The sequence below is a fragment of the Notothenia rossii genome (assembly GCF_949606895.1).
Source record: "Notothenia rossii genome assembly, chromosome: 7".
In the NCBI taxonomy this organism is placed as follows: Eukaryota; Metazoa; Chordata; class Actinopteri; order Perciformes; family Nototheniidae; genus Notothenia; species Notothenia rossii.
The window spans coordinates 81,315,811-81,331,364 of NC_136905.1; the positions used below are offsets into that span (position 1 = coordinate 81,315,811).

At 40.5% G+C, this 15,554-nt stretch overlaps 1 protein-coding gene across 5 annotated transcripts in view; it reads left to right on the plus strand.

Annotated features, from left to right (window-relative positions):
• The first annotated feature begins 1,724 nt into the window (after window positions 1-1,724).
• The window catches only part of actn1 (actinin, alpha 1), a 69,962-nt gene continuing 56,132 nt past the window's right edge, over window positions 1,725-15,554 (plus strand). For 3 of the 5 annotated variants that reach the window (XM_079694185.1, XM_079694184.1, XM_079694182.1), the window contains exon 1: window positions 1,725-2,121. In XM_079694185.1, the coding sequence (XP_079550311.1) occupies window positions 1,996-2,121 (126 nt within the window). In that variant the 5' untranslated portion in view covers window positions 1,725-1,995. The remainder of the gene's footprint in view (window positions 2,122-15,554) is intronic. The other 2 variants (XM_079694181.1, XM_079694183.1) reach the window with 1 other exon arrangement.

Genomic DNA, 15,554 nt, shown 5'->3' on the forward strand with positions numbered 1-15,554 from the left:
AAAACAGCGTTTGCTAACAAGTGTCTAAATTAGTCAAGCAAACATCATCACGCCCAGGGCCGCCTTAATGTACGGGCTGACCTGGGCTGAAGCCCAGGGGCCTACGGAGATCGGGGGCCTATCATGAGCCAATTAAAAAAAAAAAAAAAAATTTTTTTTTTTTATTTCGGGTGTTTTTTTGTTTTTTTAAATAAACAAATTCTTGGCTTTCAGAATAGGAAACTTTCATTTCCGAAATCACACGATAAATACATTTTTGAATCTTGTAAAGGGAAGACGACAGCTCTCCCTCGCCACTCTGCTGTTCCACAGCGCCGCCCCCCTCCCTCCACTGAAATTATTATTGTAAGACGTAGAGTAATGAAAGATAACACAGCAAGGTCCGTTACAGTTTGTTTTCATCTGATTTTAAAAAAACAAAGTCTTGGCTTTCAGAATATTAAACTTGTTTCGGCAAATTCAGATGATAAATACAACTTTGAAGCTTGTAACGGCATAATTACAAGCGGAGAACGGAGTAACTTGACGTCACAGCAGGCATAACAACAGCCGATGTTTCTCGTGAGGGTTTTCCCCGGGAAACAAACACAATACACACAAACGCAAATATACACAAACACACACACACGTCAGAATGAGAATATGTTTCACATGTGACTTATTCAAATTGCGAGTGATTGAGTGAAGAAAAAGTTTGAGTGGCGCTCGGAAAAGGAAATTGTTGAGGGAAAAGGAGTTTCGAGACAAGCAGCTATTACAAAAAATGCCGACGCTTACAGGTTATTTTAAACCTGTAGGCCAGGATGAGGAGGAAGGACAGATGAGTTCTGTACCGAGCGGTAGCGGTGCCGGCCGCGGGGCCTCGGAGACAAGTAGGCCGTCTGGTTCTGATAGCGATGGAGTAGCGGGAGAGGAAAAACAGACAGGAGGGACATTATCTGTTGGAGGAGATGGAGAGGACGACGAGGACTTGCTACGTGGAGGGGAGCCAACGGCAACCGGACAAATACATGAGGGAGGCCCGATACGTCACTCATATGGAGGAGAGGACTAGGCGCGTGTAGAGCAGAGTGGAGAAGTGCGATCACAGAGCCTGCCGAGGCTATAAATGACTTTGATTTGTTGTTTAAATAGGGGGCCTACAAAAACTATCAGCCCCAGGGCCTGATGGCAGGTTAAGGCGGGCTTGATCACGCCCAACATTAGCCGCCTTTAGCTTAGCGGTGGTGACATGAAGTCATGTGAATGTGCTGTAGTTCCTTTATAGTCCAACAATGGCCGCCTTTAGCTTAGCAGTGGCAAGATGAAGTCATGTGACCGTGCTGTAGTTCCTTATAGCTTAACGTTAGCTTTTGGCTTTAAAAATCATAAAGTGGTGTTAATATGTGGAGATTATCCTGCTGAACAAAACGTGAAGTCAGTAGCAAAATTATCAAAAAATAAAACATAAAATTAATTATAAGAAACACCTAATATTAATTAAACAGCTTTGTCAGCCCTCTTTAAACTAAAATATTAAAAAGATCCTGGAAAATTTCCGGAAGTAACGCGTTACATGTGTTTTATCCTAATTACACTACTCGACAGCCATACCTCAGACCAACAACATGCAGTCAACCTTGGATATAAAGCCTCAGGAATGACAACCAAAACAGCCAATCAGCTCCCAGGAGGCGGGTCATGTGCTCCCCGAGGCGTCCAATCACAGCGCTCGGTCGGCTATCGATTCAATTTTGTCTGAAGCAGAAGTTTTTGCGTCTGTCGCTCCTCGCCTTCCGCGGAGAGCTGCTGAAAAACTACCGCAGAGAAGAGAGAGAAAATAGGCAGAGTTCGTGGGGAGAAAGAGAGAAAGAGGGAGGGTGAGACAGACAGAAAGAGAGGAAGAAGAAGCCGAGGGAGGACCGTTAATTTCATCCATAAACCGACTCTGAATGCGTGGCGGAGCCGAGCTGCAGGAAGAAAAAACCCAGCATCGAGATACAAAAACCAGTTTAAATGTATAACATGGATCAGGATCAGGACCAGTACGATGGCGATGGGGAGATTGCCTACATGCACCAGGAGGATGACTGGGATCGGGATATGCTCCTGGACCCTGCATGGGAGAAACAGCAGAGAAAGGTGAGACTCCGGAGCCTTTTTCAGGAGTAAAGGTGCGGAAATGAGGGGGGAGATCTGGAGGAGGATGATCATCAGAGGTGGGAGAAGTACACAGATCTTGTACTTGAGTAAAAGTAGAAGTACTCAGATTTAGTATTTGAGTAAAAGTAGAAGTATCAGAGTGAAGGAATACTCTGTTACAATAAAAGTCCTGAAATCAACATTTTACTCAAGTACAAGTACAAAAGTATCAAAATATAGTTAAAGTAGCGACAGTAAAAGTAGTCATTGAGCAGATTGGTCCATTTCAGAATAATATATATGATATGTTTTATAATGATTGATCATTTAAGTGTTCTCAAAGCTGGTAAAGGTTCAGCTAGTTTTAATGACTTTGTATACTGCAGGGTAGCTTGTGAATTTACTCCAGGTGGAACTAAAGTCTGATTTAACACTTGATTATATTTCACATCATTCATCCACATCTGTACAGTAGATATATTAATACATGTAGTGGAGTAAAAGTACCATTTGCCTCTGAACTGTAGTGGAGTAGAAGTACAAACAAATTAATAAAGAATACTCAAGTACAAGTACCTCACAAAGTACAGTACTTGAGTAAATTTACGTAGTTACTTCCCACCTCTGATGATCATAATAAGCATCAACGTTCATTAGATGTGATTTACGCACTGTTAGCTTTAATTATAAACCGAATTAAGGCTTTGCTGGTCACCTGTGCTGGTTTCTGGTTGTGCTTCAAAACTTTTCATCCCTTCACATCTCTAAAAACACTCAGTTTGAAGAGTCCTGCTGTAGGGGTCGTGTAGGGGAGGAGGAGGGGGGGCAGAAAAATGATTAAAAACTGGACATGACGCCCACCTTTCCAGAGCAACAGATGTCAGCCACGCGCTTCACTGCCCTCCTGTCATCTGATGATGCGACGTGGATTAGACCACGCTTAAGTGTGTGTGTATGTGTGCGTGTGTGAAGGGCTAACCCCCCTATGGCTCATTTTGCGTCCCCTAATTAAGCTGTTTGGGGATTTTACGCGCGGATTTTAAGTTTGGTGCATATATTGGTGACTAGCCAAAGTGTAGTAGTTACTTTATTCCAGTGGTGTAAATTACCTAAGTACATTTACTCAAGTACTGTACTTGAATATTTCCATTTGTTGCTCATTTATACTTCTACTCCACTTTATCACTGTCAACATGAATTTATTTATTTATTTTTATTTCTATTTTGAGATGTTTCTATTTTACGTTTGTTAATTTTCCAGTCTTTTTATTTTCTCATTAGGTTCAATACTTGTAATTAAGTATTTTGACAATACTATATTGTTACTTTTACTCAAGTAAAGTATCTGGATACTTCAAGATTCAAGATCCAAAGGCTCTCTTGTCCAAGTAGCTACAGATATGTCAATGAAAAACCTCCCAGGTTCATTCAACAATGCAACATGTCGCGTCCTTAAAAAAAAAATACAGTAAGCTAAATGTTGCAGAGAAGTAAATACTTCTTCCACCTCTGGTCGTAGTTACTTGATTCCTGTTTTAAAACCTTCTTCACATGTTGGATGAACCTGAGCTCCATAACCTGGTTTAACTCCATGATAAAGGGCTCGTTAAAGACACCCATTGGTCGTCTTTAACGAGCCCTGAATCCCCTCCAGCTGCGGCTCTCTTTCCTGCGCCGTCAGGAGAGTATGAATGGCCTGTTTGGAGAAGGGGTGTTACTTCTTCTACTCTCTTTCCTCCCTCCACTGTGAGGAATCTGAGTGCGCTGTGGTTTGTTGGGTTGGGCTTGCATGGGAGCGTGTGTGTGCCCAAAAATGGTAATAATCGGCCCCTCTCTCTCTGCTGCTGGAAAACTTTTCCCCCTTTTAAGTTTCTCTGCTGCTCTCAGCTCCCTGTTTCCTGGATTATGTCATCGGCTGCTACCGGTCTGCAGAGAGGGTGGGGGGGAGGGGGGTGCAGGTGTGGAAATCATCTACTACATGATATACAGAGACACAGAGACACCTGTAGACCTACATCAGGGGGACAAAAAGTCAGAATTAGAATTGGTTTCATTACCAAGTATGTTTACTCATACGAGGAATTTGCTTTGGTGGAAATGGTCTATCTGTTTTAAACGGCTAGTTTAAATAAAGACTATTTACGCTACATATAGATATGTAAGAAACCGAGTACAGTAAAGTAGAATAAGACAAATACTCTATTAAAAGTAAAGAGCGGTGCATTAAGTACAAGTACTCGTACCAGAGTGTAGAAGAACTCTGTCACAGGCAATCACAATGTACCTTAATCGTGATCCGAAATGTTTATTTATGCCGGGGGAATTAGGTTTTAGGACTTTGTAAAAAATATGTATATGTATGTAAGTGTTCTTCTGTTTAATGCCGCAGCTGGTTGAGTACAGGATTATTTAAATAACGTTACAAATATTTTGTGTTAATGAGAAGAATCTGCATAGCAACTAAAGCTGTGAGATAACTGTAGTGGAGTAAAGAGTAGGTTTTCTTCTGGAGTAGAAGTATGTAGTACTACATAAAGTGGAAATCCTAGAGTAAAATAGAAGTACCACAAAATTGTACTTATTCAAATTCTTGAGAAAATATCCCCTCTGATGAGCTGCATATTTCTCCCCTCATTGATCTGGTGATGAGAGAGCGGACATGTTTTATTCATCCTCTCCACATGAAGAGTGTTAAAGTCTGACAATTGCAGGCTGAGAGCGGACACACACACACACACACACACACACACACACACACACACACACACACACACACACACACACACACACACACACACACACACACACACACACACACACACACACACACACACACACACACACACACTTCAGCAATCAGCTTGGCTGCTGATGAACAGATAATCTTTTCCCATGAAGGAAAACATTATTATTAATATAGAGATATTCAAAATTCTGACTGAATTTGCATCTTGGAGTTTCTCTCTTTGGGATACATGTGCTTTACTTCTCTGAAGCCTTAAATGATGAGGTACTTCAGTGTATTTCCTCCTGTAGATTCATAGAAACAGACATCAGCATGAAGCTAAGCTATGTTCTGCTGTTGATTTATTTTAGACACCTAAAAACCTATATTCAAAATATTTAAATTGCTTAACCTTGCTGCCAGAAAAGCCCACCAGAGTCCATTGACAAAAAGAGTAATTTAACCTTTCAGAATATGGGAGTTGCTCGGAATACGGCTGCTTCGATTGGTTGGTTACTTTGTGTTAGTGTGGGACTTGTGTGATTTAACATGTTAGTTTGTATTCAATAAAGTCCCTCTATAACACAATAAACTAACTGGTAAAATAAACAGGAGACAAGCAAGTCCTATATTGTCCAAGCTCAAATGACTGCTTTTGTCAATGGAGTCTGGTATCTTAGAAGAGAGTGACATGACCTTGAATAGGACACATTCTTCTCATGTGCAGTTGTATATCAGTATGTACTGTCTCTACTTTAAAGAGTCCTCTCCTGCTGATGTGCAGTTGTATATCAGTATGTACTGTCTCTACTTTAAAGAGTCCTCTCCTGCTGATGTGCAGTTGTATATCAGTATGTACTGTCTCTACTTTAAAGAGTCCTCTCCTGCTGATGTTCAGGTGTATATCAGTATGTAGTGTCTCTACTTTAAAGAGTCCTCTCCTGCTGACATTCAGGTGTATATCAGTATGTAGTGTCTCTACTTTAAAGAGTCCTCTCCTGCTGAAGTTCAGGTGTATATCAGTATGTAGTGTCTCTACTTTAAAGAGTCCTCTCCTTCTGAGGTTCAGGTGTATATCAGTATGTAGTGTCTCTACTTTAAAGAGTCCTCTCCTGCTGAAGTTCAGGTGTATATCAGTATGTAGTGTCTCTACTTTAAAGAGTCCTCTCCTGCTGATGTTCAGGTGTATATCAGTATGTAGTGTCTCTACTTTAAAGAGTCCTCTCCTGCTGATGTTCAGGTGTATATCAGTATGTAGTGTCTCTACTTTAAAGAGTCCTCTCCTGCTGATGTTCAGGTGTATATCAGTATGTAGTGTCTCTACTTTAAAGAGTCCTCTCCTGCTGATGTTCAGGTGTATATCAGTATGTAGTGTCTCTACTTTAAAGAGTCCTCTCCTGCTGATGTTCAGGTGTATATCAGTATGTAGTGTCTCTACTTTAAAGAGTCCTCTCCTGCTGATGTTCAGGTGTGTATCAGTATTTACTGTCTCTACAGACAGCTCTTTCTGAAGGGGAACTGAAGTTAAATCACTTTCTTTAAATACATCAGACTCCATTGACAAAAACAGCAATTTGACTTTAATCCTGTAGTGACCCAGAGACAAAATGCACTTTTATTTTCTGTCAAACTAGACTTAACCACTGAAAAAATGCCAAAAAAGGTATTGAAGTAGTATATTTTATTGCACTGGTGGGGGATTTTTCTTTTGCAATCCATGCTGACGCACACAGACCCAGCGTGTCAGAGACTGCTTCAAATACTTTGAGTTGAATGCAAGTCTTAACCTGACCTCCTGCTCTGCTCTTATCTGGAAATCTGTGCAGACCCAGGTGTCTCAGGTGCTTTCAAAGCTCCACACGTAGTTATATTCAAATCGCATTCGACTTGTGTTTTGATCCACACACACACACACACACACACACACACACACACACACACACACACACACACACACACACACACACACACACACACACACACACACACACACACACACACACACACACACACACACACACACACACACCTTGAGTGTATCCCGCTTATTTTCCTGTTGTTTTCGGGGCTGTAGTGATGCGTTCAGGTGTAATTTGTCCGTGGTTGTCCTTATAAGGTTATGAACTGTAGTACCTTCTCCTCCCGCCTCCCACTTCCCATCACACACACCCTATCCTTCCAGACACTCCCTACACACACACACACACACACACACACACACACACACACACACACACACACACACACACACACACACACACACACACACACACACACACATTCCCGCTCAGACACGCAGGGTCAGATAAGAAAAATCCTTCCTGAACGTCACACCCAAGGTTTCTTCAGTTCTTCTCCAATTAGTATGTTCAAGTCAAACCTCTTTCTCTGACAAACTATGTCGAGACAAATGAGGAATTATTCATTAATAAGGCTGGTACATTTGTGATGAAATAATAATATTGACAGAACTACTAAAAATCTACCATTACGTTTTTAAATGATCAGAATACGTTTATTCTATTTAGTGATCCCTGGGGGAATATGGGTTTTGTAACGGTTGCTCAATTTGAACAAATAATCAAAATTAATATATGTAAACCTAGGAAATTATAGTTAAAGAATGCAATAAATATTTAAAATAAAAAATATATGTATACAAAATAAGAAATGAAAGTTAGAATAAACAATTAGAAATACATAATAAAAATATTTCAATGATAATAAGTTGTTTTTATTTGTCTCGATAATTTCACTTACATTTTTTAACCCAGGTTTCTACAGCCATGCTAGATATGATGTTAGAGCCAGTATTTTGTTTTATAAAAAGGGCCCCCTTATCGAGACGTCTGTAGTCAAGACCGTATAAAGGACTACAATTCCCACGTCGCCAGCCTAAAAGAGACAGAGATGGTATGCTGAAGAAATAAGAAATGTAAATAAGTAGAAGGAAAATTCAGACATAAATGAACAATGTAAAACAAAGGAGATAAGACGCAATAAAGAGGCGAAGTCCCTCCCTTTCCTCCATGGGACCTTATTTCGGAAAAGTATGTATTGAATACAATGGAGAGAGAAAGATTATCTTTCGATCCCGTTTGAATTGTGCCACGAATTACACATATGATGTTTGTCAATTTAAAAGATAATGTTGAAAGTCAAAAAACTAAAAATGTGTCGTAAAACTGTGAAGCAACACTTTTTTTGTGTGAAACCGCTCAATGAACTACATCTCCCATCTCGCTCCACACACCAAGACGGCCGTCACGTTGGCACATTTCACTTCTTTCTTTCAGAGTGAGACGGAAAGTATTACAAGAGTTGAAAATCACTCCAAGTCTGGGCATGTTGAGAGCTGTACACACACACAAGGGGAGTTAGTCGGTTCCGTAAGAGAGAGCATGCGGGACCGGGATTCTGGGATTTGTAGTCTTTCTAGTTGCGTATTTTTCATAGTCTTATATTTCAACAGTTTTACGACAAACTGTGACTTTTTTGACATGGACATTATTTTTTAAATTGACAAACATCATATGTGTAATTCGTGGCACAATTCAAATCTAATCTTTCTCTCTCCATTGACTTCAATACATAGTTTTTCCGAAATAAGGTCCCATGGGTCAGAAGTAGATTCGCTTCCCTATGCAGAGTAAATACATTCTAATGTAACACTATATCAATATTAATATGTGTTGTGATAAACAAAGTAATGACAATTCCCATAGCTTCACTTTTCAAAATGACCCATTCAGTTTGGTGACGTTCAACTACCAGTAAAAACCCAGCAGCTGTTTGCTAGGTTGCATAATAGGATGTGTAATGTCAGCTTCACAAAATGCTTCCTGTCATCAGATTCCTCGGCTCCCATGATGCACCTTGCTCTGCCCTCTTTGAACAAAAGCAGCAGAGCGTCACGGGCCTCCGTGCACAAAGCAGGGAATGTGGAAACAGTGAGGAGAAATGTGCTCCGTCTTTCTTTTCCTGCACATAAAGCTGCGTCATGTGATGTTTTTTCCATCCTGCAGCCTCACACTGAGCCCCTGATCAAACTCACATGTCGTTATTGGCTATTTTCAGTCACTAAAATCACATTTCCTGCATGTGTTCATGAGAGGAGACATCTGCAGGTCGTCAGTGGGAGAGTTGAGAGCAGGTTTAAAACTTTCTCTTCCCCAAAATGCTGAAAGAACCTGAGATTTTGACAATGAATGCAAGATGATTTTGCCAGTTACCTATTTAGGAAAATCCCACATCAGGAGCGAGTTCATGTTCTCTGCATCAGGTGGAACAAATGTGGGTGCGGTCAGCTTTAATTAGAAAAATATTCAAAATTAGCAAAATCCAATATGGTGCTCGCCTATCTTTGAAAGAAATTGATTCTTTTATCAACCATTGAAGAAAGTAAGCTTCCAAAGTATTTCATTTAGCCCCTGACATGCAGTTATTAGCTATTTTCAGTCTAAAATCTAATTTCCTGCATGTTTTCATGAGAGAAGACATCTGTAGGTCGTCAGTGGGAGAGTTGAGAGGAGGTTTGCAATGCGTGCAGTCATCTAACATTGGATTATTAGGAAAAATCGAATATCATACATCCCTATTTTTGATCGAAAATAGTAAATGATATTATTCAGCCCCTGATTACATCACACATAATTATTGCTGTTATTAGTCATTACATTTCCTGCATGTTTCTATGAGAGGAGACATCTGCAGGTCATCAGTGGGAGCGTTGAGAGCAGGTTTAACGCTGCAGAAACACTTTCTCTTTCCTTAAATAACCCTGAGACTTGAACTTATTCTACCCAATTCCACATCAGGAGAGATTTGATATTCTCTGCACCAGGTGCAAAACAGTTGGCTTTAACTGGAACAGAGGTGTGTTATCAAGTATAACAACCTCTGAAATGTCCAAATTGACCAATCAGATTAGAGTATTTAACAAAGCAGTGTAATAATTAAACATAACCAACATGGTGAAGGTAAATACTCCTTTATAGGAACGTGAGATTGAAAAAGTTAAGCTTCAATTGTCTGATTATAAGATGCCTTCAGGGAAATTAGCAGCTTTCTGTTGACGTCACTTCTCAGTTATTTGCTGTTGTCTCTTTGAAATATTGACGATTGAAAGACATCCTAACAGAAGTCTTGAATCCTCTGTGGAGCTGATGTTCTCTCGCTCTCAGGGATAACTCTGCTGGCTATGAATCAGACAGCAGCAGCTCCCTGGAGAAACGATCATCCCATTGGTCACGCCGTCAGGGTCTCGTTAGTGCTGATTGATGGGGGGGGGGGGGCATGCGTCTGACAGGAAGCATGCAGCGTCCCCTCGGCCCGTCACAGGAAACTATGTGTGTCTCACGATTAGAGGTCCACATTTATTTATCAAAAAATCCTTCACTGAAGAAGCTGATTATGCTCAGAGACGGGATTGTTTTGCAGGGGGATGTGCCGAGGGCTGCTGGGTGTTAACTAAAGAAAAGTGACTGGGACTTCACACATACAGGAAGTAGTTTTACAACATGTGGGAGGAACTGGCAGATTTTTCCACTGCGCTAACGAGCTAATTAGACTTTTAACCATGTTAGTGGTTTGGCCCTTTTCATGGCAGTGACTGTGGGTCACATATCTTAATAACTACTGGATGGATTGTCTTACAGTTGTGTACAAACATTGATATCAGTTCAGCAAATATACTGAATGTATCAAGGACATATGAAATAAGTACAAGGCAAAAATGATTAGTAGACTAACATTAAATAAGGCACACGTTTATAAAAGTAAAAATCTAATAAGTACACAGCCATGTTAAAAAAACAAGTAGCAGAATTGAAAAGTAAGCAAACATATTGAGGTAGCAGCCAGTATGTATTTCATAAAAACATTAATACATTGTTAACACGCTAAAATGACATGGTAGAGTAAGTTACACATTTGGACCTGCTGGGATTAGCATGTTAGCATTTAGCTCATAGCACCACTTTGCCAGGTTTAGCATTAGCGTAGCTTCAAAGAGTTGCTATAGCTGTAGATTTGTAGTCTTGTTAGAAAGTAAAATAACCTTTTAAACAATCCTGATGATGTAACACGGATCAGAAAGTAAAAGGTTGTTATCTTTCAACAGGAGATTTATTTACCTAATGCTAAAATGCTAACAGGTTTTTTTCTATTATTAGAAATGTAATAAGCGAGTGCAACAAGTTGAAGATATTTGACACAACTTTTTATTCTTTCTCTCTTTGCATACTTGCTTCAAATTCTTGTTTTGCACTCCAGCTGTTTTAGTGCCAATGAATAACAAAGCAGATCTCAGATTTGAATGTTTGACTGTTAGCACAACGCCTCCTCCTCCTCAGTCTGGAAAACATGTTCACACTTCAGTTTTCCTTCTTCTCCCCCTCTCTGAACAATTTGTCTTTTATTTGTTTCAGGAAGCTCATTCCTCCTCATCACGCTGCACAAAAGCATGTGTGCTTTTTTGGAACATTCACTGTTTGAAAAGTCAAATGTGAGCAATTACAGCCTCTTATCTGAACTGCTCCCAAATGCCAGGGCCTCCGATGCAAATTCTTTCACAGCTTATTTTCTCAGGCTCGAGCTCCAGAATTAGAAACGTGAAGAGAAATCAGCTCCGAGCGCCCGGCTATAGGTCATTAAAACAGTTTGAAATGAGGAATTTTAGCTACTTTTCCAAGGGTTTGGAAATAACAATGGCGTTTCTAAGTTATGCGGAAGACGTGGTGTTTGTTTTCAAAGTCTTTCATTTACCCTTGAGCTTTGTGTCATCAACTCTCTCCTACATGCCTACATAAGGCCGTGTTTGACATCACTTCTTAGAAAAGGGCACACTGTTCTTTTCAACCATGCATGAAAGAAAATGTTTGACATATTTAGAAATACGCTTGTTCACTTTCTTGCCAAGAGTTAGATGACAAAACCACCCACATGTCTGTAGACTATATGAAGCTGCAGCCAGGAGACGGTTAGCTTAGCTTAGCATCCAATCGGCACATTTAAAGTAGGGTGACCAGACGTCCCCGTTTTCCGAGGACAGTCCCCGTTTGTATTGGCCTGTCCCCAGTTGAAACTGTCCCCGGAAATTTCCCCGTTTTTTTAAATATACGTTAAAAACACATAGCAAGGTGAAAGAAAACGTTTCATGTCAGGAAACACTGGGTAAACAGGCTGTTGTCAAGCCAGACCCCACTTCGGAAAACACAGTCAAGCCGGCAGCCCGCACGTTGTATTGCGGTGCGCGATTATCCTATGCATTAAAACTGCCTGTAAAAACTGCCTTCAAAATAAAAGCGTTTACTCGGTCAATAATAAATATACCTAAAAAACACACCAAACATATTCATATATACTGGAGCTTAAATGGAGGAATATGTACTATATAATGTGATCAATAATAATTTAAAACAAACTACGTATAACTACCACATTATAACTGAGTGAATGTAAAATGTAAGTAGGCCTATACAGTTATGAAGACATATCTGACATTTCCACTGGGTGACTATTTAAAATGTATGTTGTTTAAAATCTCAAATTAGATCTATTGTCCATCTATATTTTGATTATTATTTAATGGAAACCGTCCATAATGAAAGAGTCATTCGAAGTCAATCAAATACTTATTTCACTTCAGGGTGATAGCAGGACACCCAATCTGATCACTCAGAGAGAATCTGGACAATCTGATGTAGAATTTCAAAATAAAATACTTTTGAAATCTCATATATGAGCTATCGTCGTTCAAATGTTCGAATTACATTGAACCAGAATTGTCCCCCTTTTTTCTTTAACAGTGAAGAAAATTAGATATGTTAATGATATATTGACCGCAAAACTCAAAATGTCCCCGGTTTTAATTCTGAAAATCTGGTCACCTTAATTTAAAGACCAAGTGGAAGTCCCTGCTCCCGGCCACAAAGTGTGAAAACACAACTTCGTTTTATGCAGATTATGCAAACAAATATAATGTGATAGTTACTGAGTTTTAGAGAGGATAGTGGGTGGCTTTTTGTTAACGTTACACAAAGCCAGGCTAGCTTTTCCCCCTTCCAGTCTGTATGCTAAGCTAAGCTAACCTGATCACTTTATTGCTAAGAGTTAGACGAGAACACCACCCTCATGTCTGTAGAGGTGGGAAACTTAGTTTAGCATTTTAATACACAACTTTGTTTTCCTACAGATTAAATAAACAAATATAAAGTGTTAGTTATGAGATTCAAGAGATGCTAGGTGGACTTTGTTACATTTGGACTGAGCCAGGCTAGCTGTTTCCTCCCCTAAGCTAACCAGCTGCAGAACAGACAGATAGAGTTTAACTCAGAAAGAGATCGAATATGCATATTAAAAAAAGCTATAATTTACTAACTATTCCTTTTTAAAATGACAAATCATTCACTCTGAGTCTAACAGCCTGGAGACTCAGAGTTTTTTATTAGCAGCTCGGTGGCAGATTTAAGACTCCAGACGGGGAGTTTCTTTTTTTTATTTTGGGATTCCTCATCCACCATGGGATTTAGGGTCAAGGTGCATTTCCTGTGGAGCAAAGAGTGCAGAGGCACACAAAAAAGAAACAACTACTCAATGCTGCAACACGTCTGGATTCACTACACACTGACCGACACATGTAGGAGGAGGAGGCTGTGGCTCAGTGGTTAGTGTGCTGGTCTTCCAATCAGGGGATAGCAAGTTCGAGTCCCACTGCGTGTCGTTGTGTCCCTGGGCAAGACACTTCACCCCAAATTGCTCCTGTGGGGATTTTCCACAATAATGAATGTGTGTAAGTTGCTTTGGATAAAAGTGTCTAACAAATGACATGTAGTCTAATGTAATGTAGGGCTGCAGGATTTGGAAAAAAAATAACTAACTGCAACTATTTCGACTAGTATTGAATTTGCAATATGATTCACGGTACTGGAGGGATAGATTTGTCGGCATCATTAGCTCCACAATATTTCAATCCTATTTTGCCTTTAACAAATATTGTGCTTCCTGCAATTTGGAAAATGCACTATAGTCCAAAAGAACCTTCAGGAATGATTCCTAAAACCATGACGCGACTCAGCGTTTAAGCACTTCCTGTCCCCTCTTTATTGCTTTTTTTAACAAGTATTTGGTTGTTATCCTGAAATAAGGTCTGTGGTTAACACAAGCTGAAGACATTTGAATTCTACAGCGTAAAATTTGTCAGTTAATACCCCAATGGTGAATTTAAAAACTGCGGTTGCTAACAAGTGTCTAAATGAGACGACCAAACGTCATTACGCCCAACAATAGCCGCCTTTAGCTTAGCGGAGGTGACGTGAAGTCATGTGACCGTGCTGTAGTTCCTTTATAGCCCAACATTAGCCACCTTTAGCTTAGCGGTGGTGACGTGAAGTCATGTGACCGTGCTGTAGTTCCTTTATAGCTCAACATTAGCCACCTTTAGCTTAGCGGTGGTGACGTGAAGTCATGTGACCGTGCTGTAGTTACTTTATAGCCCAACATTAGCCTCCTTTAGCTTAGCGGTGGTGAAGTCATGTGACCGTGCTGTAGTTCCTTTATAGCCCAACATTAGCCTCCTTTAGCTTAGCGGTGGTGACGTGAAGTCATGTGACCGTGCTGTAGTTCCTTTATAGCCCAACATTAGCCACCTTTAGCTTAGCGGTGGTGACGTGAAGTCATGTGACCGTGCTGTAGTTACTTTATAGCCCAACATTAGCCTCCTTTAGCTTAGCGGTGGTGACGTGAAGTCATGTGACCGTGCTGTAGTTCCTTTATAGCCCAACATTAGCCTCCTTTAGCTTAGCGGTGGTGACATGAAGTCATGTGACCGTGCTGTAGTTGCTTTATAGATTAATTTCCTGCCTTAACAGTGAGCTTGGCTCTGTATAAAGGTAACACATCCACTTACCATCATCTCTAAAACTTAGTAACTATCACATTGTTTTTGTTTGTTTTTAAGTTTCTCGGCCAGTATCATAGGCTTCCATTTAATCTTTAAATGTGCAGATAGGTGGATGGTTTGCCCTTGATGCTAAGATAAGCTAACCACGTCCACAAACATGAGAAAAGGATCCCTTGCAAGGCTAACTTCCGCGGCGTCCTACAGAAGTACGTCATCACTGAACCACTGTATTGCAATAAAATGCTGATTCATAGCCATCGTCTCATGTCCACAGCTTCACAGGCTCCGTCTGCATGTTTCCGAGGAATTCTCCGGCACCACATGGGAAGGATGTAGTTCCTTCACTAATGCTATTAATCAAACCACATGCATTCTGCCGTGCATGAGCTCTTTGAAGCCGGGTGTAGTGGGGAGGGGGGTCGCAGCAGAGTCTATGAACATGTGAGTGTATTAGCTGTAAGCCTGGTCACAGGAGCAGCTGTGGTGCCTAAGTGAAAGCAGCTTTGAGTAAAAAGACACCATGGAGGTAGAAGCAGGCACACCTTTGCATTCAGTAGCTGCTGGGTGGAGCTGCAGGAGGGGGAGGTGGGGGAGGAAAGGGAGGTTCAGACAGAGGAGGTCTCAGGTGCTCAAACAGACTGAGTTCCTCCCTTTGTCACAGGAGTCAATAATTTATCATCACAGAGATCAGGTGACGCTTTATTCCTCCAGCTGCTGCAGGGAGTTCCCTCCTCACACATACCTGATGTACATTTACACATTTACTACACTTTATTCACAATGTTTTTATTTAACAACATGAAATAC